The 24505-nt window shown below is 41.5% G+C and overlaps 1 protein-coding gene across 2 annotated transcripts in view; it reads right to left on the reverse strand.

Moving 5' to 3' along the window:
• Window positions 1–40: 40 nt before the first annotated feature.
• LOC122542773 (alpha-soluble NSF attachment protein) overlaps window positions 41–24505 on the reverse strand; it is a 24893-nt gene continuing 428 nt past the window's right edge. The window contains exons 2-10 of one of the 2 annotated variants that reach the window (XM_043680802.1): window positions 15195–15274; window positions 13404–13520; window positions 10661–10707; window positions 6874–6951; window positions 5970–6025; window positions 4780–4864; window positions 3470–3574; window positions 2425–2544; window positions 41–1103 (exon numbers count right to left, since the gene is read on the reverse strand). In XM_043680802.1, coding sequence (XP_043536737.1) covers window positions 1002–1103; window positions 2425–2544; window positions 3470–3574; window positions 4780–4864; window positions 5970–6025; window positions 6874–6951; window positions 10661–10707; window positions 13404–13520; window positions 15195–15274 — 790 coding nt within the window. In that variant the 3' untranslated portion in view covers window positions 41–1001. Of the gene's footprint in view, window positions 1104–2424; window positions 2545–3469; window positions 3575–4779; window positions 4865–5969; window positions 6026–6873; window positions 6952–10660; window positions 10708–13403; window positions 13521–15194; window positions 15275–24505 lie in introns of those variants that run through there. The other variant, XM_043680803.1, reaches the window with a different exon arrangement.

Consider the following 24505-nt stretch of genomic DNA (forward strand, 5'->3'; position numbering starts at 1 on the left):
CGTGTTGGTTGGGATTAACTGAATGTTACAACAAAAAGTGTTAGGTGAAACTTCATTTATTCAGATTTTAAAATATCATATTGTGCATTTATACAATGGTTACAATTGGCTGAATGTCTAATCCACACACGCACACACTTGCCAATCTAAGATTTGGGCTTCATCCCATCAGATTTCTTTGCACAGTAAACCTACATCGCCCCGAGAGCTCCAAGTAATGGGATGACATGTCTGCACCGAATGGGAAAAATTGCTGCCCTTAAACACCCCCCCCCCCCCCAAAAAAAGCAATATTCAACAGCATTCACTGAGTGGCATACTGGAAACTTCAGATTAAAACAAAGGTTACAACTTAATCTACCACCAGCACAATGTTACACCACCTCCCCCCCAACCACCACGCACTTGGGCCAAATCTCAAACCATTTCTCTCAATTTCTCAGCTAAACTGTCCCAGCAGGAACACACAAGCCCTCGATAGCTGGCTACTTAACTGGCAGCAGGCATCACAGCCAAAAACAATCCTGCCAGAGGCCTGCACTCTGGTTTGAGATGGGATTTTAAGACCGTGATCTACTAATCGACAAACGAAAGATGCATGTTGACAGACTGTGCGGAGTGAATTGGGCAATCACCAGGCATTTTCTCTTCCTCTAGTTTTGTTATCAAGTTAATGCTATAAATTTAAAACAAGCAAACACCATTTATACACGTGAGAAGGATAGTGTAAAAAAGAGGGGGAGCAAAAGTTATAGCTTACAACAGGACTGTTTCAAGAAACAGAGCTCATTTGCTTACAGGTTCAGCTGGGCATGACTAATAAATGCCAAACAATTGTCCAAAATTTCCAATTCTGGAATGTCCCTGCAGCTTTGATTTGCAGTTTATAGTTTTTGATTCTGTTTTTAAAGAAAAAAAATTCTTTATCCATCCCCCCCTCCCCCTCACTGGTTGGATTGACATTTTTCCCCTTCAGTTGCTATTATATAAATGATTACTCCTTAACGCAAATCACTCTCTTCGCCCTGAATGGTCTTCTTGATACGAAGAAGCATTGTAGTCAACCACTGATCCAACCTGGAGATGGAATCATACTCCTTCACCTACAAGAGAGGACAAAGTCAGCTTCGATGCTTTTCTTTAAGTTCAAACAGAACGCTAATCCTGGAGCTAGAAAGTCTTAGTCCCCACTCCGGATGATGCAGTTCAGATGGACACTCCCATCTCAGTTACTGAAGGAGCACTTCACTGTTGGAGGCACTGGCTCTCAGGCTGCTCATTAAACCCCAGCCATGGTGCGAGGCAGAGCCACATCATTGTCTCCTGGATGCCACATACAGCAAGACAGTGAGTGCAAGAGCAAGTGATGGGGGCTGAAAAATTATGCCTTTTAATACAATGGCAGGGGGAGGAGTAAGTGGAACAGATGGCGAGGATGCCCAGTGCAAAAAGACAAAAGGTAGTGTCCATGGCTGTAGGAGTTCATACAGACAAAGTGTCTGAGCAGAACATGCACACGCACTGCAGACAGCAAAGACACAACACTCCCCACCCCTGTTCCCAATCAAAAACTGTGCTCATCGTGTGAAGTTGTTGAATGCAATATTAAACCCTGAAAGACCCAATCAGAAAGCGTGTTGGACCTCTGACAGTGAAAAGGCACAGTTAGAAGAGTTTGCAACCTCAACATTAGGAAGGTATTGCAAATACTTATTAGCATCTTTTCCTTTGGACCTGTTAAATGCAGCGCATATTGTTTTCAAAAAGAACAGTATTCTTACTGGTGAACCAGTGAGCCAAAACAGAACATCTGCCATAACCCTGGATTGTTTGGTATGCCAGAAACAAATCAGTAGCTGCATTGCTGGTTCAACTTCCCTGCCAATAACCCAGTCCCTGAGCACTTCACTGAAATATCAATGAGCACTTCACTGAAATATCACCGCAGGTTGTGCTGGACTCTAGAGTGAGTGTTCCATCATTGATCCAATGTGTTGCTTCGCATACCTATTTCAGACATTTTGAACTCTGAATTCAGCAAGCATCATACATTATGCAATACAGCACAGGAACAGGCCTTTCTGCCCATCGAGCCTGCACAGATTCGTAACCCTTATTTAGATCCACTACTTATCACTAGTGTGGTAACTACCCTTCTGCTCGCCTCATGCTCATGTCTATTAAGATACACCTTAACGTTGCTAATGTGCCCGCATCCACCACCTCCACTGGCAGTGCATTCCAGGCACCCACCACCCTCCGTGGGAAAACATTCCTCCTCTCATCTTGAACCTGTGCCCTCTTGTAGTTGACTTTCCAGCCTGGGAAGAAGTCTATCCACCTACGCTTCAATTTTGCAGACCTCTCAGGCAAACCCCTCAGCCTCCCTCATCCACATTTTGATTGAAATCACAAACCACTTACTGCATCGGTGTAGCCATCGACATTCTGCTCCTCAAAGGCATCGAGCAATTTCTTGACCAGTTTACATTCCCTGGAATCGGAGAAGGCTGGGAACATTTCCTCATATTTTGTGACTGCCAACTGCGTGAATTGGTGAAAAGCACGGAGTTACACTACTGGACAAGGCTGTTCTCAATAGATGCAAAAAGAGGAGAAACACCTACAATGCAAAGTAACAAAGGACAGAAGAGGTATGCTCTGGTCTTCCACAGACCCAACATCTTCCTCACAGCAGGATTTTAAGTTTTAAATATTACCAAATTAAAAACGGTCTCAAAAGGACTACTTGTAGATGTTGCGAGGAGACATTTGCCTGAGATTTCGATAGGCGCTGTTCTCAAACTGTTAACTTTGAAGAAAATAAATTGCAGCTTCCTGCAAGGCTTCTGCAAGTGTGTCAAATGCACAGGAGTCCACAGGAACCATCACTTCTCCACCAGGCTGAAATTTCTTTCCTTGCTTATTCAAAATAAAACAAATCACACTGCTCTAATGTTCTTCATCTTCAAAACCAGCACAGGAACTGGTATTAAAAAAAAACTTTCAGATGCTGAGTGTCTTCAATCTTATTCCAATTATACAAGGTGACATTTCCCATACCCATTGGTATTAAACCACCAACTAGATCAATAAAAGTTGCTAATCTATATACGAAGCAGCAAAAAGACAAGACAAAAGACATGATGGCTCAGTGGTCAGCACTGCTGCCTCAACACCAGGGTCCCAGGTTCGATTCCACCCTCGGGTGACTGTCTGCGTGGAGTTTGCACATTCTCCCGGTGTCTGTGGGTTTCCCCTGGGTGCTCCGGTTTCCTCCCACAATCCAAAGATGTGCAGATCAGGTGAATTAGCCATGCTAAATTGCCCAGCGTCAAGTGCATGAGTCAGAGGGAAATGGGTCTGGGTGGGTTGCTCTTCGGAGGGTCAGTGTGGACTGGTTGGGCCGAAGGGCCCGTTTCCACACTGTAGGGAATCTAATCTAATTACTCCTCTGGTGCCAACTTACCTTAGCATTTAACATATCGACACAAAAGTGGCAGAGAGCAGCTTTGAAGAAGTATTCTTTGGCACTGTACTTTAAGAGTGGGCTGTCCATGGCCGTGGTGCCTACCTGTGGTGTAAAATGCACAAATTCACCGTAAGAATCAAGTATCAACACGACAGACTAACAAAAACAAGGAGCAGACTGCAAACCTGCCCAGGTTTTGCTAACAACACTTCTCCAAATTACAAATATTCTCTTGGAGAGATAGCGAGAGTGAGATTGTCGTGGACTAGTAAACCAGAACCTCAGGTTAACATTGCGGAGATGTGGATTTGAAACCCACTATGGCAGATGGTGAAACTTAATGCAGTCAAAACCTGGAATCAAAACATCTGGCCTAATGGCAGCTGGGAGACTTCCACCTAGTGTTGTAAAACCTCCTGTGGTTCACTAATGTCCTTTAGGAACACAAGTCTGCCATCCCTACCAAGTCTGGCCTCCATGTGACTCCAGACACAAAGCAGTGTAGTTGACTCAGAGCCCTCGGAGATTGCTGAGCAAGTCATCCAGTTCAAGAATGGGCAACAAACGCTGACCTTGCCAGCATAGTCTATACCCCAAGGAAGAGTTTTTGAAAAAGTCAATGGATTGCAATTGGGAGGCTGCGGTGGTTGTCAGGAACTTCTCTCACAACGGACAGTATTTTTAAAAAGATGGCTCATGGGATGCAGGTGTCACTGGCTGGGCAAGTCTTTATTGCCCATCCTTAATTGCTCCTTGAGAAACCGGGGCGAGCTGCATTCTTGGAGTTGCTGCAGTCCACGTGGTGTCACAATTCTATTCAGGAGGAAGTTCCTGGGTTATGACCCAGCAACACTGAAGGAATGGGGAATGGCTTGGAGGTGAACTTGCAGGGAGTGGCGTACCGTGTATTTTCTATCCTAGTCACTTTACATGAGCAAGGTCACAGGTTTGCAAGATGCTGAGAGAGCAGCCATAGTGAAAGGCTGCATTGCACATTGCAGACAGCACACATTATACATATAGATTTGTTAGGTGTGCGGTGAGGACAGGGATTAAAAAACAAAAGAGACACAGACACTTTTAGATATGTTCAAAGGATATGGAGGTAGTGAGAGAATATGGAGTGATCAGCCACAATCTAGAATGACGGATCGGACTCCAGGGGTTGAATGACCTAATCCGTTGATACCTTCCTACAATACAGAGCAAAAGCAATTACCTGTCAACTAAACATGAGAGCGAGAATAATCTATTCTCCCAGTTTAAGCAGCTGGAGACATATCATCCGGATGAACCCACCCACTCACCTGCTCATATATCTCGACAGCTTTGGGATACTGTTCAAGCTGCGCAGCATACGTAGCAACTTTCAGTAAGCACTTGTTTGCAGAACTGCAGAGCAAAAGATAACAGGCTAAATATCTCCAGATGACAAATATAAAATGAAAGCCAAGCCCAAACTCCGTGTATTCACACGTACTGCACTCAACTTTTGGTCATTCTGTCAACATTTAACACTGAACCCTGAATGTATAAGCTTCCATCGCAATATGGGGACAAGATAGCCAAAAGCAAAATAACTTTGTGCAAGTCCATTCCATCAGCTCACTGCTTCAGCATAGTAAGTGATAACTAAAATGAACACAACTAGGATAAAATTGGGTGGGAGACCACAGCAACATGAAAACCAACTGCTTGAGGCACAAGTCATTATCCTTTAATGGGACATGGGTGTTACAAGGTCAACGTTTATTCCCCACACCCAAATGGCACTAAATGGCTTCCTCAGAACATAATTGGGCAGTTATGAGTCAACCACATTTGTTATGGATCCTGTCACACACAGGCCTGGGTAAAGATGACAGTTTTCAACCCTGAAGGAACTTAGCGAATTAGGGTTTTCCACAGAACAGGAACAGGCCCTCTGCTCCATGATGTTATACCAAAAAGGACACTAAAACAAAACAAATCCATTCTGCCTGCCCTTGGTCCATATCCCTGTATATTAGTGTGCTTACCTAAAAGCACTTTAAATGCCTCGGTCATAGCTGCCTCTACCACCACTCCTGGCATCATCTTCCAGACACCTAGCACACTTAAACTTGCCCATCACATCATCTTTGAACTTTCCCTCTCACCATAAACGCACGCACCCAGTATCAGACATTTCAACTTTTGGGGGAAAAAAAAAGATTCTACTGTCAAGCTTATCTATGAATCTCAATTTTACGGACTTCTATCTAGTCTCCTTCAGTCTGTGCTGCTCCAGAGAAAACAACCCTAGTTTATTCACAAATCAATGGATTGTTTCTTGGTCACTCATACTGAGACCAGCTTTTATTTGCAGAGTTCTTTTTTGGTTGAATCTCATTTCCACCAGCTCTATAGGCCATCAGTCGAGTCCTCTGGATAACTAGTCCAGTCATGTTACCAGCTTGACACGGTCAACCCCAACTTCTTTGCAAGCTCACCCATTCGTAATATAAATGTTGCTCACCTGTTAGACTCTTCACCTTTGTAATAATCAGCTGCTTGTTCATAATGTGCAATTGCCTGCAAAGGTAAAAATTCAACTATTTTCACTGAAGCAACCAAATAGTAGTCTCAGTTCACAGACCACAGAGTGAAACTTTGCAGTTAAAAAGTTGCACACTTTTGAAACAATAAATGTTTCTCCTATTTTTTTGAATCTGAAACATACTTTTTAAAAAGTCATGAGATTTGGATTTTCCTGTGCAGGCCATTTCAATTATCCTGCTGACTCAGTCAATTTCACATGGCAACTTATTATTCGATGACAATGCAGTCAGTGATTTGTTAATAATTCCTTTCATTTCCTCCCACTTCCAGCCCTACAACCTACTGAGATTTGTATTCTTTCAATTCTGGTCTCTTGACCATCTCAGATCATGAACTGCACCAGGGGCATTTGTCTTTAGCTTCCTAAAATCAGGAATTTCCTCCAGAACACACACCCATGCATCAGCTTTAAGGATTATTAATTAATTGGTTTTCTGTCATAATCTTTGTAGTTCAGTGTTAAAGTTTGTTTGGCGATAGGGCATGTTTTACTAAAGGCTCTGTATAAATTCAAGCTGTTCTAATCAGCTGCTGTGCAAGAACATACAGGCAAGTCCATCAGTATCAGGGAGGTTAATTGTCTGCTCCCATGAAGAATGCCTCAGTTTTTCTATACACTTATCTGTACTTAACACACTAAGGGACCTTCCTGACCTACATCTCAGTAACGAGCACCAATCACCCAGCAACCATCTGTCCTCAAGTATTCAAACAGAAAAGGGACGTGGCAATTTAGTTTGACACTTAAAACTATTACAAATATTCAACAGAATATTCAGCACAAATTCAACAGGACTCCTCAGGGCTGGTCAGATACCTACCTTCTCGATATCCACCAACTCACTCTCGTAAATCTCTGCTATTGATATGTGATGCTTCGCTGCAATTGTAAACCGACCCTAAACATAAAACATTAGTATCAAATAAACTAGCATTTTGGAAAACTATTCCTCATAACAAGGAGGATGAGATGCAACAGCAATATCTTCCAAGATGAATTGTTTGGTCAACGTCAGATCTGGACATTTTCTTGATAATACTTTTTTTTCTAAAAAGAATTGAGGAAGGGTAACCAGACCCAAAATGTTAATTGATTTCTCCTCAGATGCTGCCAGACCTGCCAAGATTTTCCAGCAACTTCTGTTATAGAAAGGTTAAATGGCCATCTTAACTTGGGCTTTTGTGTAGCAATGACAGTTTGATCTAGCGTACTTGACGTCCTCGAAGGAATGAATTTTGAATAAATTAGTGCGTAATACCCAATGCGCAGAGAGGTTGGGAGCTAATCTTTTGTTGTGCTGAGCTGTTTTATTTATTACTTTACGGATTGTCGTCTTATTTTGCATGAGTATAGTTGTGTTTTTTGTTATATACAGTAATATTTTCCATTGGCTTGGTGTTGTAATTTTATAAAAATTCTTTCAATAAAAATCTCTTAAAAAAGAAAGGTTAAAGGAGTTGGCAGAGATTGGCAAATGGAGTACAAGAGAATGTGAAAGTATTCATTTTGGCAGAAAGAATAGAACATTAAAGAGTAAGAGACTGCAGAGCTCTTAAGGGATTTGGTGAGAGGCAGATGCTGTACAATCTGGATAAATAGGAGGTTACCACTTTGGTAGCAAAAATATAAAGACAGATCATCTGAATGGCTCTAAGTTGAGAGGGGGAAATGTTCAGAGTGACCTGGGCATTCTGGTACACCAGTCACTAAGTAACCGTGCAGGTGTAGCAGGCAGTAAAAAAGGCAAACTGTATGTTAACGAAAACATTCGAGTCCAGGTACAACGATGTCTTGCTGCCGTTATACAGGATGTTGATGAGGCACACCTGGAACAGTGTGCACAGTTTTGGTCTCCTTATCTGAGGAAGGATGTTCTTGCTATAGAGGGAGTAGAGTGACTGATGGTGGTCAGAGTCCAGATCATAGCTCAAGTATTGGAATAAACATTTTGGGGCAGAGGAGAAGAATTTTTTTTCCACCCAGTGAGGAGCCTGTAGAATTCTACCACAGAAAGTGGTTGAGGCCAAAACATTGTTTTCTGGAAGCAGCTAAAGGGATCATGAGATTTTGGGGGGGGGGGGGGGGGAGAGAAGAGAGAGAGAGAGGGTGGATGAAATTAGGGTATTGAGCTCAATAATCAGCCATGATGGATGAATAGTGGTGCAGGCTCAAGGGACTGAACAGCCTACCCCTCCTCTATGTTTCTATGCCAGAGTAGATGCATTAGCATTCAGGTACATCATGTGATTAGAAAACTAATCGAATGTAGCCCTTCGCAGTAAGGGTAGCAAACATGGGAGGTTATATAAATGATTTGGATGTGAACATGAGGTATAGTTAGTAAGTTTGCAGATGACACCAAAATTGGAGGTGCAGTAGACAGCAAAAAAGGTTACCTCAGATTACAACGGGATCTTGATCAGATGGGCCAATGGGCTGAGAAGTGGCAGATGGAGTTTAATTTAGATAAATACGAGGTGCTGCATTTTGGGAAAGCAAATCTTAGCAGGACTTATACATTTAGGGTCCGAGGGAGTGCTGCTGAACAAAGAGACGGAGTGCAGGTTCATAGCTCCCTGAAAATTGAGTCGCAAGTAGATAGGATAGTGAAGGTGGTGTTTGGTTTGCTTTCCTTCGTTGATCAGAGTATTGAGTACAGGAGTTGGGAGGTCATGTTGCAGCTGTACAGGACATTGGTTAGGCCACTGTTGGAATATTGTGTGCAATTCTGGTCTCCTTCTTATTCGAAAGGTGTTGTGAAACTTGAAAGGGTTCAGAAAAGATTGACAAGGATGTTGCCAGGGTTGGAGAATTTGGGCTGTAGGGAGAGGTTTAATAGGCTGGGGCTGTCTTCTCTGGAGCAGAGGGAGAGGGTGACGTTAGAGGTTTACAAAATCATGAGGGGCATGGATGGCATAAATAGACAGAGTCTCTTCCCCGGGGTGGGGGAGTCCGGAACTAGAGGGCATAGGTTTACGGTGAGGGGAAAGATATAAAAGAGACCTTAGGGGCAACCTTTTCACACAGAGGGTGGTGCATGTATGGAATGAGCTGCCAGAGGAAGTGGTGGAGGCTGGTACAATTGCAACATTTAAAAGGCATCTGGATGGGTATATGAACAGGAAGGGTTTGGAAGGATATGGGCCAGGTGCTGGCAGGTGGGACTACATTGGGTTGGGATATCTGGACTGAAGGGTCTGTTTCCGTGTTATACACCTCTAGGACTCTGACATTGATAAGATCATATCTAGACCGACACTCTGCACCATGTTCAAGTCATTTAACCAAGGGTGAACTGCGTTGGAAGCAGGTTTACTGATGTAATACCTGGAATGGCCAGGTCACCTTATGAGGAAGGCAGGCTGGGCTTTCATTCACTTGGGCTTAGAAGAGTAAGACCCGACTTGGTTAAATCAAGGTCAGAGGGGTCTTAACAAGGTGGATATGGAGAGCATCATTCCTCATTTGGGAAAATCCAGAACCTAGGGGCTCTTTAAAAATAAGGGATCACCTCTTTAAGAGACATTTTCTGAGGGTCATGTATCTTTGAAATGCTTTTCTTCAAAACAGTGGTGAGAGAAGTGTCTTTGAATATCTAATACAGGAACAGGAGGCGGCCATCCAGCTTGTGCCTATTCCAGCATTCAATGGGATCATGGCTTATCTGTGGCCTCCATATACGTGCGTCTGGTGTAAAGCTTTAATACCTTTGCTTAACAAAATCTGATCAATTTCAGATTTAAAAATCAACTGATCCAGCATCTACTGCCCTTTCTGGAAGAGTTCCAAACCTCTACTACCCTGTACATGCAGGAGGCAGAGGTGGATAGATTCTTGCTAAGCAATGGGGTGAAAGGTCACCAGGGTTGATAGGGACCTCTCCAGATCAGCCATGATCACATTGAATTACAGAGCAGGCTCAAAGGATTGTGTAATCTACTCCCACTCCTAATTCATTCACATATTAGAATAACTAGAAGCTGCTAGAATCGCCATTGCAGAATTTGTTTATGGTCCTGGCTCTGTAATAAGTTGTAATTTTAGACAGTGAAAGTTTAAGGAAAAAAAAAATTTCAGTGAACCTCAAAGGAGTTTGCTGGTTGATTACAAGAATACCTGCCTGTTGGACAGGTGTCTCACTATAGCCAAAAAAAACTAATCCCTAAACTAACGGCTTGATAATGTTCAGACCAGGTCTCTGTTCTAACGGTTCATCTAAATGAAATCAGAAGCTTATTCAACGGTCAGTCTACAACAGAGGTGGGGAACCTTTTCATGTTGGAAGGCCGCATTATGTTAGTTGTAATCTAATAAGGCCGCATCCAAGAAACTTCAATTATATTTTCTTCAAAACTTCACATATTTAAAAAAATTGTGGCAGTCAGTCTGTGAGGATTATTTTGTTGAATTTTCTTTTACTCTCTGGTATTTTAAATACATTCATTTTAAGATTAAAATAAAGATAAAGGACGAAAAACACATTAATAAAAAAGATTTGTTCTGCAAAATTTGGATTCATTCAAAAGGCCACACACAATGGCCTAGGCGGCCACAGGTTTCCCCAGCCCTGGTCTACAACATTACAAATAGTGGAATTGACATCTTACCATATCTGTATAAATTTCTATAGCTCTGTTCAAACAATTAATGGCCTCTGGAAGGGAAAAAGAAACCACAAAATAAAAATTAGGTTCAAAGCAAGTTTAAACGACAGTTGCAGCTTCTCCCTCCCTGCGATTTTGTTACTCATTCAGCCACAGACAACTGGTAAAACATTTACGTTGGGCTGATAGAAATTGCTTGCTTGACAGTTTTAGTAATGTCAAATGATTATGTCAGTTTCTTCTCAACCTCTCCAACATTAACTGGATAGTGTCACTAAGCTGGTCCCTTTTCTTCTGAAAGCTGTTCCTTCATTTTCTTAAGGAAAGATGTTCTTATTTTTTTTCCCCCCAAAGAGGGTTTTCAAATATGCTGGGCTCCAAATCAACTAGTTTGGTATAGAGATGAAAGGGTTTACTGAGAGGCCTTTTGTTTATATGTAAGCAGTGCGAATTTAGGCCAAAGCGTTTATGTTTTAGAAGTAACCTGTATAATGAAAGGGGAGTGGTCAGTCCTGAAAGCCGAAGTCTTGTTTAAGGCAATTCAGCAGTGAGCTTTGTGGAAGCTAGACTCTCCCTTTCTGCCCTAACTTCGACCTGTAAGCCTCTTTCATTTTTCCTTAAGGGGGTTTGTTTATTGGAACTGTTGCGCACATTCGGAACAGCATAATCAATCTGGCCTGAGTTCTGTAGGGGTTCTTTACTGTTCTTTGTGTGTTTCATTCTATAATTTTATGAATAAATGTTTGTCTGTTTTAAAATCTAGTAGTCAACCTAGCTAACTTACTCCGGGTAATTTTCACTGTACACACTGAAGCAAATAGCAAAGTTATGGTCTGGGCTGCCTGCTTAATGTTCTGAGTGGTCTAGCCTAGTCCATAACAGTAGCATGAGAGATGTAAGGTTACTGCCCTTTCTGATGTAAGGGCTTGTTGCTTATCCCTTTGAATTTTGGCAACAAACACAAATTTTCCTTTAATTGAGCAGAGAGATGGAGGAACATACACCCAGATTGCAGTTGTGACAAGACAGTTGAATTTCCAACCAGAGTGGTGCACCAGCGTCCCTTCCCTCTTTTGATTGCGCAAAAAGGGCTAAAAATGTTAAACACAACAGCAATATCAATTTTATTTTGCTCTTTTGATTGTTCAGGAACAGTGTCCTGCTGCCAGTCCTGTACAGTCTCGGAGGGGTCTGGATTTTCCAAAGGCCAGTCATTACTGCACTGTAGGTAGGAACTGTACACAGGGACCTTGTAGAGACCCCACTGTAGCAGACTCCAAAGAAATTCCCTCAGAAATTGAAAATTCCACTTCAGTTTCTCTATACCTGGAAACCACGCAAATCTCATTTAAAACTAGGATTTGTATTTTAACCTTCCAAATCAAGTAAAATAGTTACACAGAAAAAAGTTACACGGTAAAAACATGGCCTAATGTCTGAGTAATTACTCAGCTTACCCCATACTTATTCCTCGCACTAATTACAATTCCCCCAGACCCTCTACACTACAAGACCATGAGAAGCTTATCCACCCCAAACTAATAACCTTTTCGACCAATCCTCTCACTCCACCTCTCAGCCGTACTATCCCTATCCCAAACCCCAGCAACCTGATCGATGATTTCTGACAGTATAAGAGAGATCATTTAGGACCGAGCTGAGGAAATTCTTCAGAAGATGGTGAATCTTTGAAGTTCTCTACCTCAGGTAGCTGTGGAAGCTTAGTCAGTAGTTTCAAGAAAAAAAATTCTAGTTTTTAGTGTCTAGAAATCTATCAAGCATTAAGGGAATTATATAAATCCTCGCAGTGTGGAAACGGGCCATTTGGCCCAACAAGTCCACACCAAGCCTCTGAACAGTATCCCACCCAGACCCAATCCTCTACCCTATGACTTTACATTTCCCCTGACTAATGCACCTAACCTACACATCCCTAAACATTATACGGCAATTTTACCATGGTCAATTCACCTAACCTGCACACTTTTGGATTGTGGGAGAAAACCAGAGCATTCGGAGGAAAACCACACAGACATGGGGAGAATATACAAACAGACTGTCAGAGGGTGGAGTCAAACCCAGGTTCCTGGCACTGTGAGGCACCGAGTGTGGGGAAAGAATGCTGAGGTTGACTATCAGCCACAATCCAGTTAAGGGTGCAACAAGCAATGGACTACTCCTGTTCCGATTTCCTAACATTGATTGCCAACTTCCCAATAGACAGCATGAGGCCTTCAGCACTATGCTTGTATGACGACAAATGACAGTCACTACTGCTGTTCGGTTTACATAGCCTCCAGGATCAGGTACCTCTGCAACCTGACATTTAAATGAGGGGAGGAGACTGCTGCACTGCTACAGAAACAGGAAGAATTTCTCTCTTAAAGCCAGCATGTACTGTCTGAATGCGAGTAAGCTAGTAAAGTCCTCATTTATCTGACCCTGTACAATAAGTCATCTACAGCTAGTTAGGTGGGATGCTCATTTTAACCACCCTGCTACTGTTGACGCTCTGAACAAACAGCTAAAATTACAGAATAATTACTTTTCTTAAATAAAGTACAAGAGAAGCAGGGTGGCTGGATTGCACATCAGGTAGAAAGGAACATAATAGCGTTGAGATCCAGCCTACAATCAAAATGTGACTTAAAATGCAATTTTAAGTGATGAATGTTTAGGCTTTAATTTGCATGCTCTTGGCTTTGCAAGCATGGTCACTTTGTAACAGGAGGCTGAGCGTATTTACCTTGGGGGTCAGCTTTCTTGAAGGCATTTCCTGCATCCACAAAGTTGGTAGCCGCATCATGTTTGCTCTGCAAGTGGAGATGAAGTTTAGCAGCTTCACAGAAAGCATTGCCTGCAGCTAAAGAGAGAAACATACGCGCATTAGGAAGGGTCAATACCAGTCTACCCTGGCTACAGAGAAATAGCAAAGTGCAGTGATCACGCACACTCTTCAGTTTTCAAAGAGGGGACTGCAAATAATCCTTAAGTAACAGAAAAAGCTTGTATATGTATCAAACAGACTTGTATAAGCCTCCTTCATTTCTTTGTCACTCCTGCTTTTTTTTTTAGATCACTATGGCGATAAGCCCTGATACTCAGGTTTTAAGCTGAATCCATGCAAAGGCAAATAAAAATCCAGCTGCAGGAGTGTAGCAGCCAGATCTATACGTAGACAGGGTAAGAAACCCACATGCTGCCATTGCTGTCCACATTTAAAAAGTTTGGTTCTCAGTTATATACTGACCAGAAAAGTGCAGGAAATAAAAAAAGTGCTATACAACTGAATTGATCAAGCAATTTTATCTGTGCTAAAACCAAAATGGGAACATCCAAGCTTACTTTATCTTTTAAAAGATTACATGGCCATAGATTGTGAGGGGTTGCTCTTTATTCAGAGTTGAGCAGACAGTTCTGCTCAGCATCTAAAACATCATTTCTTGTGCCTTGAGGGCTAGGTTACCAGAGTTTACGAATAACGCCTGTGTTTCTATTTGCTAGTTGTGCTCTTTCTACAAATCAAGTGAACTCTGGGCTAAGAGGCCCCAATACTGACTGCTTATTAAACAGAAATACCCAGCTGTGCTGGCAGGTACTTGCAGCTGACTCAGTCAGAATTTAGCAAAAATCACATCCTCTCTGAGGTGAAAGATCACAAAAGACAGCTCTTCCCATGAGCTTCACCCATGCTTAAGGCTCCAGCCCTTCTATTGTTTCATGGGATGTGGTTGTCATTAGTTACCCATCCCTGCTTGCCTTTGAAGTGAGTGGTTTGCTCAACTATTTCAGATGGTGGTTAAGAGTCAACCATACTGCTGTGGGTCTGGAGCCATACGTAGACCAGATCAGGTTAGGATGGCAGATTTCTTTCTCCAAAACAGGAGATTAGAATTAGTTTTATTGTCATATGTACTCAAATGAGTACAGTGAAAAGTTTATAAAGCACCACTTTCAGTATAAAGATAGCTAGGTCCAGCTTCTTTAGTTACAAGAGCTTAGAAAGAGAAATAAAAAAAAAAGTCCAGCATTGCAGAGACAGGTTTTTACAATAAGACAATTGCTTCATGGTCAACACCACTGAAACTAGATTTTAGGAGTTGAATTTAAATAGTTGTCACGGTGAGATGTGAACACCCTTGCCCCCAGCCTAGGCCTCTGGATTATCAAATTACCAATCCCGTGCCATTAGCACACTCTTACCTCCATCCCACACACAACAAAATGGCAAAATACCAACTAATGTTTAGGGTTTGCCAGCTCAACACCTTCCTTCCCGGGCCAAGACGGTTATAGGATATAGAGCATATCATTTGACATTTCTCTCCACTTAAAACTCAGTAATGGATTTAATATTTTCTGAGGATAAGTAAAATTGACCTGCACTTGTTTCAGTGGGCTCCCTGCTCCCAATACAGCAGATAATTAACTTTGTGACAAAGTGGGTTGTCAAGTATAATTTAAGGAAAACCAAGCAACATTACACACTGGCCAGTCACAATGCAGCCCAAGTGAGACATTTGGTAACTATACTTACCACTCCAATTCTTGGCCATCTTAAACATGTTAGCAGCCCTGGCGTACATTTCACATGCTTCTTCTAACCTAGAAGACCCCCTGAACAGAAAGTAAGAAGGATGTTAAAATCAGGACAGGGACAATGTGACAATGCCTAAGTTTCTTTCCCAGTCTCCAGCCCACAACAAAGAACCACCTGAAATTGCCACTGGATTGGAAACTTCAAGACATTTAGGATGAGACACTAAAAAGTGTTGCACAAATGCAGCAGGGAGCTGTAGTAGCCTCAAATCCGTGGCAGCAGCTACACCGAAAGCTTCAAGCTCAAATCCTAACCTGGAGACTACTGTATACAGTAATCCAGCTGACACTAACAATGCTGCCTTAGATGTTAACCCAGCTTTTCCTCCTCAGGATGGAGGCAAAAGATTGTCAGAACTGGAGGACCCTTGGAGTCCTCCCCAGTGTCTTGGCCAATATTTATCCTTCAATATCACAATATCCTTTAATATCGGAGGTATTATTCACTGCTGTTTGTGGCATCTTGTGTGCAATTTACATCCTACATTGCAACAGTCACCACACTTCAGAGTATTTCGTTGGCTGTGAAGTGCCTTGGAACTTTAAGATTACAAGAGACAAATGAAAGTCTTTTCATTCTTGAAATTTTGGTCTGAGGGAATGCATTCAGATAACTCTGTATCAAATAACATATATAATCTGGGGGAACCTGGAATGGAATAAAAAGCTACCAAAATAGAAAACATCACCAAGTCATTTTATCCAGGATCTTGGAAGATATTTAGAAAGGCCTCCTAACTCCAGTTTCATAAACACTTGGCACAGACTTGATTACAACTGAAGTCCCACCCTCCCTTGTGATAACACCATGTGTTTATTTTGTGACAAAATATGCCTTTAAGAGATGAGATTAGTTCTGTCTTTTAAAGAGGCATGTTGTAAACCTGGTGCAAAGATGTCTGTTCCATGGAAAGCAGAGTATATAGCTTTGGGTTTTTAATACAAATATTAGACACAAGCAGCATGAGTGGGCAGAGTCAGGTTCTCAGACCCAGGGTTTTAGTTTTGTTTTCAGTTGTTTAAGTTGGGTTTTGGAGTTGAAGCTGCTAGATTCAGCTTGCTCTCTGTTGCTGCAAAGAGACAGCTTTCGCTTTGCTACTAGATTGCAGATTTTCCTTTTCTCCTGGACTGGAGAAGACTAATGAAGGAAATCAGTTTTCCCAAATTTGCCTTTACCAAGGGATACTGCTATATTGGAACAGTTGTAGTAGTTAAAATATTTAATTTTGATAGAGTTCAAGTTATGCCAATTTTGTTTGCCTGTATTTTAACTGTGGTGGAGGTAGACAGTGTGTTCCACTTAAAGCCAAGTAGTTTGACAAATCAAGTCACACCTGGAAGGCACTTCCATTAGGATATAAAAGTTAGGATCGAGTCTAATCTGCGATGTGTTTTTTTGGGGGGGCGGTGGTTTGTTTGGTCCATAACAATTGGTCACATCTCTCCTGCAAAGCTGCCTTAAAATGACAACTATGACTGACTCTACAATGTCAAACCTCTTACTCACACTACTCTTCCAAACTGACCATTTCTAAACAACCAAAGACAGCTGGTTATATTCCAGGAAACGTTTCCAGGAATTCATTGTACGTTGATTGTGAAACAGTGTGAAAGAGAAGTTTCATTATTATTTTTAAATTACATTTAAGGATATGCAGGTGAAGAGTATAGATTCTCATGCACACAAAGGAAGACTCCTTCAATGACCATTGGGTACTGCAGGAACTGGAATGAAAATCATTCCCCAAAACAAGTTTAGTTTTAGCCTGCAGACGTTATTTTGAAGTTTTATTATAATGCCCGACTGTAGTCTATCAGTTTTCTGGAGGCCTCCTCCAATCAATGTGGCAGGGGTTGAAGGACATAACCAGCTACAAAATTGTGTGTACTTAATTGTGTTAAAGTTGCGTTTTGGTTATAACACCCCTTTAAGGGGTTGACCATTATAGCAATAAAACTAAAACCAATTGGCTGATCAAAAAGTATAGAATGTCTTGAGGTTGACTTGATTAATTGATTCAATTTGATTAGGCGACTGTAGCTCCTACTTCCAGGCTAGAAGGTTCAAGTCCCACCTGCTACAGAAATGTGCTAGAACATAGCTATTCTTAATCAACATATTCAGATAACAGTAGTGAAAAGACACTTGGGACAATGGTCATCAGGTAGGAGAGAGACCTGAGAGATTCTGTAAATCAAGCAACCATAAAGAAAAGGATTTGCATCTAGTTTCATAATTCACCATCTGGCTGGAGATCCAATTAAGATGAGGAATTGTGGTTGCCCAATGACAAATAGGGTGTTCTGACATTTCATCACTATTCCTCATGGAAAATATACACCGGTTACATAATCTACTCAGGAAATTGACCAATCCAAGGGTGCTGAAATAGCTTTGGAGGAAGAACTTGAATTGAGCAGTGATCAAGGTGAATATTTCTGGCACAGCAGGCTGCATAGGACAATGATCTTTGAGCGGGCATAGTCCGAGACGGCGTTTACAACTGGACAACAATAAGCCCTTTGTCCACTGGAAATTGAAGTATTTTGTTCAAATAAGCAGCAGTGTTATAGGGAGTGATGTCATCTCAGCGCATGACCACCCTCAAAAACACTGTTTGCATTTCTAAAGTGCTCTACATCATCAGCTTCTTCAAAACAAAAACCCTTTTCTTAACCATACAATCTTAAAAACAGTCTAGCTTGGAGAACAGTAAACATAGCCTCAAATTAGTTTCCCTTTCCCTACAAAAGGCACAGACTCTCATCAAAAGACAATCATTCTGCAATTAGAGGAAGAACGTAAACTCTACATCATATTTCTGAAATACACAAGCAGCATGGTGGCTAGCACTGCTCCCTCACAGCACCATGGATCCCAGCTGTGGGTGACTTTATGGAGTCTGCACGTTCTCCTAATATCTGTGTGGGTTTCCTCTAGTTTGCTTCCACAATCCAAAGCTTGCAGGTTATGTGAATTGGCCATGCTAAATTGCCCCAGTGTCCAGAGATGTGCAGGCTAGGTGATTAGCCATGATAAAATGCAGGGTGGTTGGGTATGGAGTTGGGTGGGATGCTCTTTGGATAGTCAGTGTGGACTCGACGGGCCAAATAGCATGCTTCCACATTGTAGGGATTCTATTATACACAATTTGGAATCAATGAATATTTTAGATTTTAATAAAGCATATCATAGCCATTCTAATACGGAGAGGGAAACCGGAACTCTAAAACTAAAAGCTATTTAATCTCACAACTCTAGAAAAAAACTAAAAACAGTGAAATGGAGTTAGATTGAATGATTATATTTTGGAAATAATTGGTCTGAACAAACTGTATTTGCTATTTTCACAGATCCTTTGAATGACTAAACTAGAATACAAAAGGATGAGGGACTCGAGTCCTCATTCTCAGGACTTGTGGCCATTTCCAAGCGATATTTCAGTGATCACGTAACACTCTTCTGAAGAGGAGCAGGGATATTCTCTCCAGTGTTCTACTCTATATTTCCATCTTGGCAAAAACAAAACCACCAAATCAGGTCATTTTTTGTAATGGTTACAAATCACGTGGGATCTTGCTGTGCACAAATTGATTGCCATGTTTCTGATATTAAAAAACTCCTCAGTATTGTAAAATACTTGATCAGCTGTAAAGCACTTTAAAGGTTTCCAGAGAGATTGCGAAAGACGTTAAATAAATATATGCCCTCCTTCGCTGGCAGACAGCAGCTTCCCTCCAGTGGAAAACAGTTTTTCAAAAGAATCAAATTTGTCAGGTGGCACAAATATTTCAACATGTTGCCAAATTAAACCTTGATGCAAGACAGACACTGGTTTTGCAATTTACACACCGTGAGTATAATAAGGATTACATGAAAGCTACTGCTTCTAGATTAAGATTAAACATCCCAGCTCACGTACATCCCAGATATCCAAAGCTATCCAAGACAATGGCACACATTTTACTGCTGAGAGGTTGACAGACCATGAGAAATGCCTGAAACAATACCAGGCCCATCCCATTAGGATAAACAGCAATTTACATTCAGCTTCTAGCATCAATAGCTGCAGCTCAAAACAGAATGAATCTGCACACTCCCAAAGATTTAAGGCAGCTAGACCTTGAGTGCATACTGCATAATAAAAACCAACATTGGTTTGTTTCTGAATTTTTTTCTGCTTTATGAACACAGACTTTTGGAACAGCTACCAATTCTCCCATAGTATTCTGCAAGTTGTTGGCCGGTTCACAGAGCTGGTTTTTCTTGCAAACGTTTCGTCACTCTCCTGGTGAGATCTTCAGGATGAAGCACTGTGGCGATTTGACCCAATGTATACGGTTCTGTCTGTTGTGGCAGGTGGGTCTACTTCTGATTTAGAGATGCCAGTGTTGGACTGGACTGTACAAAAGTTAAAAATCACAACACCAGGTTATAGTCCAACAGGTTTAATTGGAAGCACACTAGCTTTCGGAGCGCTACTCCATCAGGTGATTGGGAGTGGCACTCCGAAAGCTAGTATGCTTCCAATTAAACCTGTTGGACTATAACCTGGTGTTGTGAGATTTTTAACTGGGTCTACTTCTGTTTATATAGTGTAGTGGTCTGCAGATGGGGTCTATTTCAACGTGGTTATGGTACCAATAGATGAATACCAGGCCTCCAGGAATTCCTAAGCTTGTCTTTGTTTAGCCTTTTCCAGTATCGTAATATTTTCCCAGTTGAATTAGTGTCCTTCATTGTCAAGGTGTATTGACTGATATCACTGATCATGTTTTGTTACAAGTGATGCTAGTGTATTCTGGTGACAAGTTTCAATGACAGCGCTTCATCTGGAGGCTAGACAGCGCTGAAGATGTCACTCAGAAGGCGGACGAAATGTTTGCAAGAAAATTAGGTAGCTTGGCGAACTGATTGAAGTTGTTAATCACAACCCAAGCTACAGATCTTCACAATTCTGAAAGCTGGAGGTATGGGCAGGGAGGAACTGGTAAACCTTTCTCCTTGAAGTTTAACTCAAATTTTTTTTGGTAGGAGCCACAAAGAAGCAAATCCAAGATTCCAGCAATTAACTGGACTTACAATGACATGGCAAAGTATTAAAAAATATTGACCCACATCTACTTGAAGCATTACTGAAACTGGGAATGTTTTCTTTCATTACTTAAAGTTAACCAAATAGTAGACAAAAAGTGTTCCTTGCAGATTATCTTTACAATCAAGAGACAGCCTGAAGCAGTTAGCAGTCAAATTAAATGGTTGGAAAATTTTCATGGAACATGTGACGAAATTCTTTGCCCACCCATCCTCTAATGCCAGGAAATATAGCAATTTCAAAATCTAAAGATACTCAGGTCTCGATGGAATGTAGATTTCACACAAAATCCTCCCTTTCAAACACCTTAGTTAATGGTGTTAAAATGCAAAAATAGAAGGGAGGCAAAAAAAAGAGACAAAAGCAATTTGCAGAATTGAACTGAATGAATACGATCAACTGTGGGATGTGAAAAAAACCATGAAAACTGCTGGATTGACATAAAAACCCAACTGGTTCAGCAATGACTTTTCAGTCAAAAGATGTGCAGATTAGTGGATTGGCCATGCTAAATGCCCCGACATCCAGACTGGGTGGATAAGCTATAGGAAATGCAGGGTTATAGGGAGGGGGATGCTCTGCAGAGGGTTGGTGTGGGTTTGATGGGCTAATGGCCTGCTTTGTGCTGTAGAATCCCACAGAAGTTAGATAAAAAGAAAATTAAATTGTTCGGCTGAGAAACATTTCCCTGCACTTGAAATATTCACTTGAATGCCACTGCTGCCTCATTATAGCAGCTTCAGAAACGTATGGTATTTCTGCACTGAAGCACCAACATGAATTATGCACAAGTGTCTAAAGTGCAGATTCGCTTAAGAACCTTTTGAAAAAAAAAGTTGTTTGGAGGGTCACTGGACCAGAAACATTAACTCTGCTTTCTCTCCACAGATGTTGTAAAACTCCACAAGTCTGACAACAATTTCTGATTTTGTTTAAGCATTTGCAGGGCTCCTTTAACATAAGGAAACTCCCCAAGGACAAATTTTGAACCAGGACAGTTGCTCAGAAACTCAAAGGAGTGGGTTTTAAGAAAAAATTTAAATAGGCTGCTCGAGAAGCGGAAATTCCACAACTTTGGGTGTGTGACTAAAAGGACACACCATCCCAAGCAACATCAGTTTATTATAGAGCAAAGTAGGGAGAACACCAAGAGTTGACCATTTGCTGACTGCATCCTAAAGAATGCATAAAAACAATTTTAAAGCATACTTCTAGCCAGGAAAATGCCAGCAGACTAGACTTCCTCAGCCAAGTGACTGCCAACTCAGGCAGACTAATAAGCTGAATAGCGGATACTGCAATGCTGGCACAAACAAAATGCTACTCAAGCATCTGACTAAGGTGATGGCGCCAGTCTTAATTAATCAGTACAACCTCTGCAGAGCACTCATCTGGAAACTATAAACATGCTCTATTAGAACACTATTAAACAGAGTGAGTTTGCATGAAGGAAGAAGGGTTGCAAGAGAGTTCAGAACCTTAGTAAGAAGGAAGGTGCAAACCCCTGGATGGATGTAACTTGCTGGATTTGTTGGCATTAGCCACAGAATTGTCCGATTTTAAGAAAGGTGTCTCAACAGTTGTTGGTTTTACTGACTTTATTATTTCCAGATATTAGTAACAAATCAGATAGACTGGGAAGAGATTCATTTCTGCTGGTTGGGTCATAGTTCAGGTAGCACAGTTTTGAGGTTAGACCAAACTTTTCAGGCAGAGCTTGGAGAACACTTTACACTAAGTGGCAGGCTTTCAATTCTTTCACAAAGGTAACTGATTAACAATTGTTAAGGGAGATAAAGGAATAATGAAGAAATGTTGGATTTATAGAATTAGGTTTAGATCAGCCACCAGATGACAATAGGATTGAAGGGCAAAAAAGTCAGCTCCATTGCTGTGGTCCTGTGCATACTTTGTTCAAGACTCTGGTGCTAAAACTACTCAAAAAGCAAACATACGATGGTAATTTCTCCAGCCTGATACCCACTGCAAATACAGATTGCTCTGAAGTCAAGATTCTCGGTAAATCCAACTGAGACAAAAACTTTTCAGAGCTAAACTGCAGTCTCCCTTTGGGCCCTTTATTACAAAAGGTAGACAGCATTCAAAAGCAGCTAAGTACTGCACTATGTGCTGTCACATGCTCAGTTCAGGAGCTCTGGATGGTGAATTGTAGATCATGGACATGAAATGTAACTTGCTGCCAGTCCTTCATTACTGAAGGTGGCTACGTACTTGACCCCATTGTCTTCCACTGGACTTCAGTTCAATGGAATGATGTCATTGAAAAATTGTGTTTAAGATCATTATGAAATCATTGCTCAATTGAAGAACCTGAAGCTGGATTATAATAGAATACCTACTACTGAATACCTAATACCTAAAACTGTACAAAACTGTGGTTGCAATATTCATTGATGGGACAATTAGGATCTGTGACAAAACAGATGAAGAGCACACGGGTATAATTCATATTTCAGGTCATTGAGGTACACAGGTAGCACCCCTCCTCTGGGCAAGGAGGTCCAGATTCAAATTTCACCTGCCCCAGAGAACTATCAAAACACATCCAAAAATGTTAATTATAGCTAACACTTCAGGAGATGAATCCAGTCTTGAAATTGCAAGTTAGTCTAATAACAAGATATAAACATATATCCATGGCTTTTCCACATTATTTTAACTTTGAGTGTTTCAACAGTCAAATTCACACAGCCTCTCTCCTTTATCACAATATTCCAAAGACCTGGAACTCTGGTGGCTGTCACATGCTATGAGAAATCCAGAAGTCGTAGAAGGAGCTCTATAAAAGCAACATTTCCTTTCCAAATAGAACTATAGAACTGGTGCAGGCTGTCAACTGAACTCAACAGTTTGTTAGTTACAAGGTAGTCAGGAAAGAAAACCATATCAAAATTAATCCCTAATCAGCTTTAAACTTCACCCTAGTTAAACTGTCCAATGCATTATTTTAGGAATAAAATGCAACCTTATTTAAAAAGGCACACATTGATTTTAGATCCCTGAAGGGATAAGATGTTTATTAAACTAAATTGGGCAATTTAAAAGAAAATCCTTCATTTCCTAGAACAGGTCAGCTGCAAAATGAGCAGAGTTTTTCCACAGATGAGCCTAATCAATATTATTAAAATCATGCAGACCTCAATCTATCACTGCCAAGGGGCACAGGATCTTTCAGAAATAATGCACCCTGGAACTTCTGAACCCTGAAGATCATAGTTTGTGCTATAACAAATGAATTCAGTGTGTCATATCTTCAAAGGGCATTTCTGACCAGTCACTTTTTAAGAATTCACTTAAGTCAACGCATATAGACAGCAAACAAGATACACAATCAATTAAGGTTAAGGGATGAATTGAATATCCATAATTGATTCATACCACTAGAACATGAAGATCTGATTGCGTAGACGAAATCTAGGGTGTACATCGTAGACAAGAAACCGCTCGATATGCAATATTGACGTGCCAGATTAGATTACTGGCTCAAGAGCTAAAGGCAAACACCATAAGATAACCCACTGGAGGCCAGGCATAACAACCACCCCCTGACAATGTTTATCAGGCTCCAATGTAGCCTCCACTGAAAGCTTTTAATAACCAGCACCGCAGGGACTACCTTCCTCAGGTTTTATTCTCTTGGCCCTGCAATAACATCAACCCCACAAACTCCACCACTTATTAACCAAGCTTTGCAAATACCCCTCTTTCAACATATTATCCCCAGATGGTATTAACCAGGTCTACCAGGTACACTCAAACCAGCACCAGATAGGAACCTGGAGAAGGGCTAACAGGCTGTACAATGACACCTCCCCTTAGGGTTTTATTAAACAGGGACCTACAGCAGGCTGCACATTTAATAACCACCCGCTGCACAGACCACTCCCCCTCCCACCCCCAGGAGTTTACTAACCATTCCCTGCACAAACCCCCACCCCCCCAGGGGATTTACTAACCATTCCCTGCACAGACCCACCCCAGGGGTTTACTAACCAGCTCCTGACCCCCACCCCCCCCCCAGGGGAGTTTATACACCAACTCCCACACAGACCCCTGACCCCCACCCCCACGGGGAGTTTACTAACCATTCTCTGCACAGACCCCCACCCCCCCCAGGGGAGTTTATACACCA

Source organism: Chiloscyllium plagiosum, chromosome 41 (assembly GCF_004010195.1).
Source record: "Chiloscyllium plagiosum isolate BGI_BamShark_2017 chromosome 41, ASM401019v2, whole genome shotgun sequence".
Lineage (NCBI taxonomy): Eukaryota > Metazoa > Chordata > Chondrichthyes > Orectolobiformes > Hemiscylliidae > Chiloscyllium > Chiloscyllium plagiosum.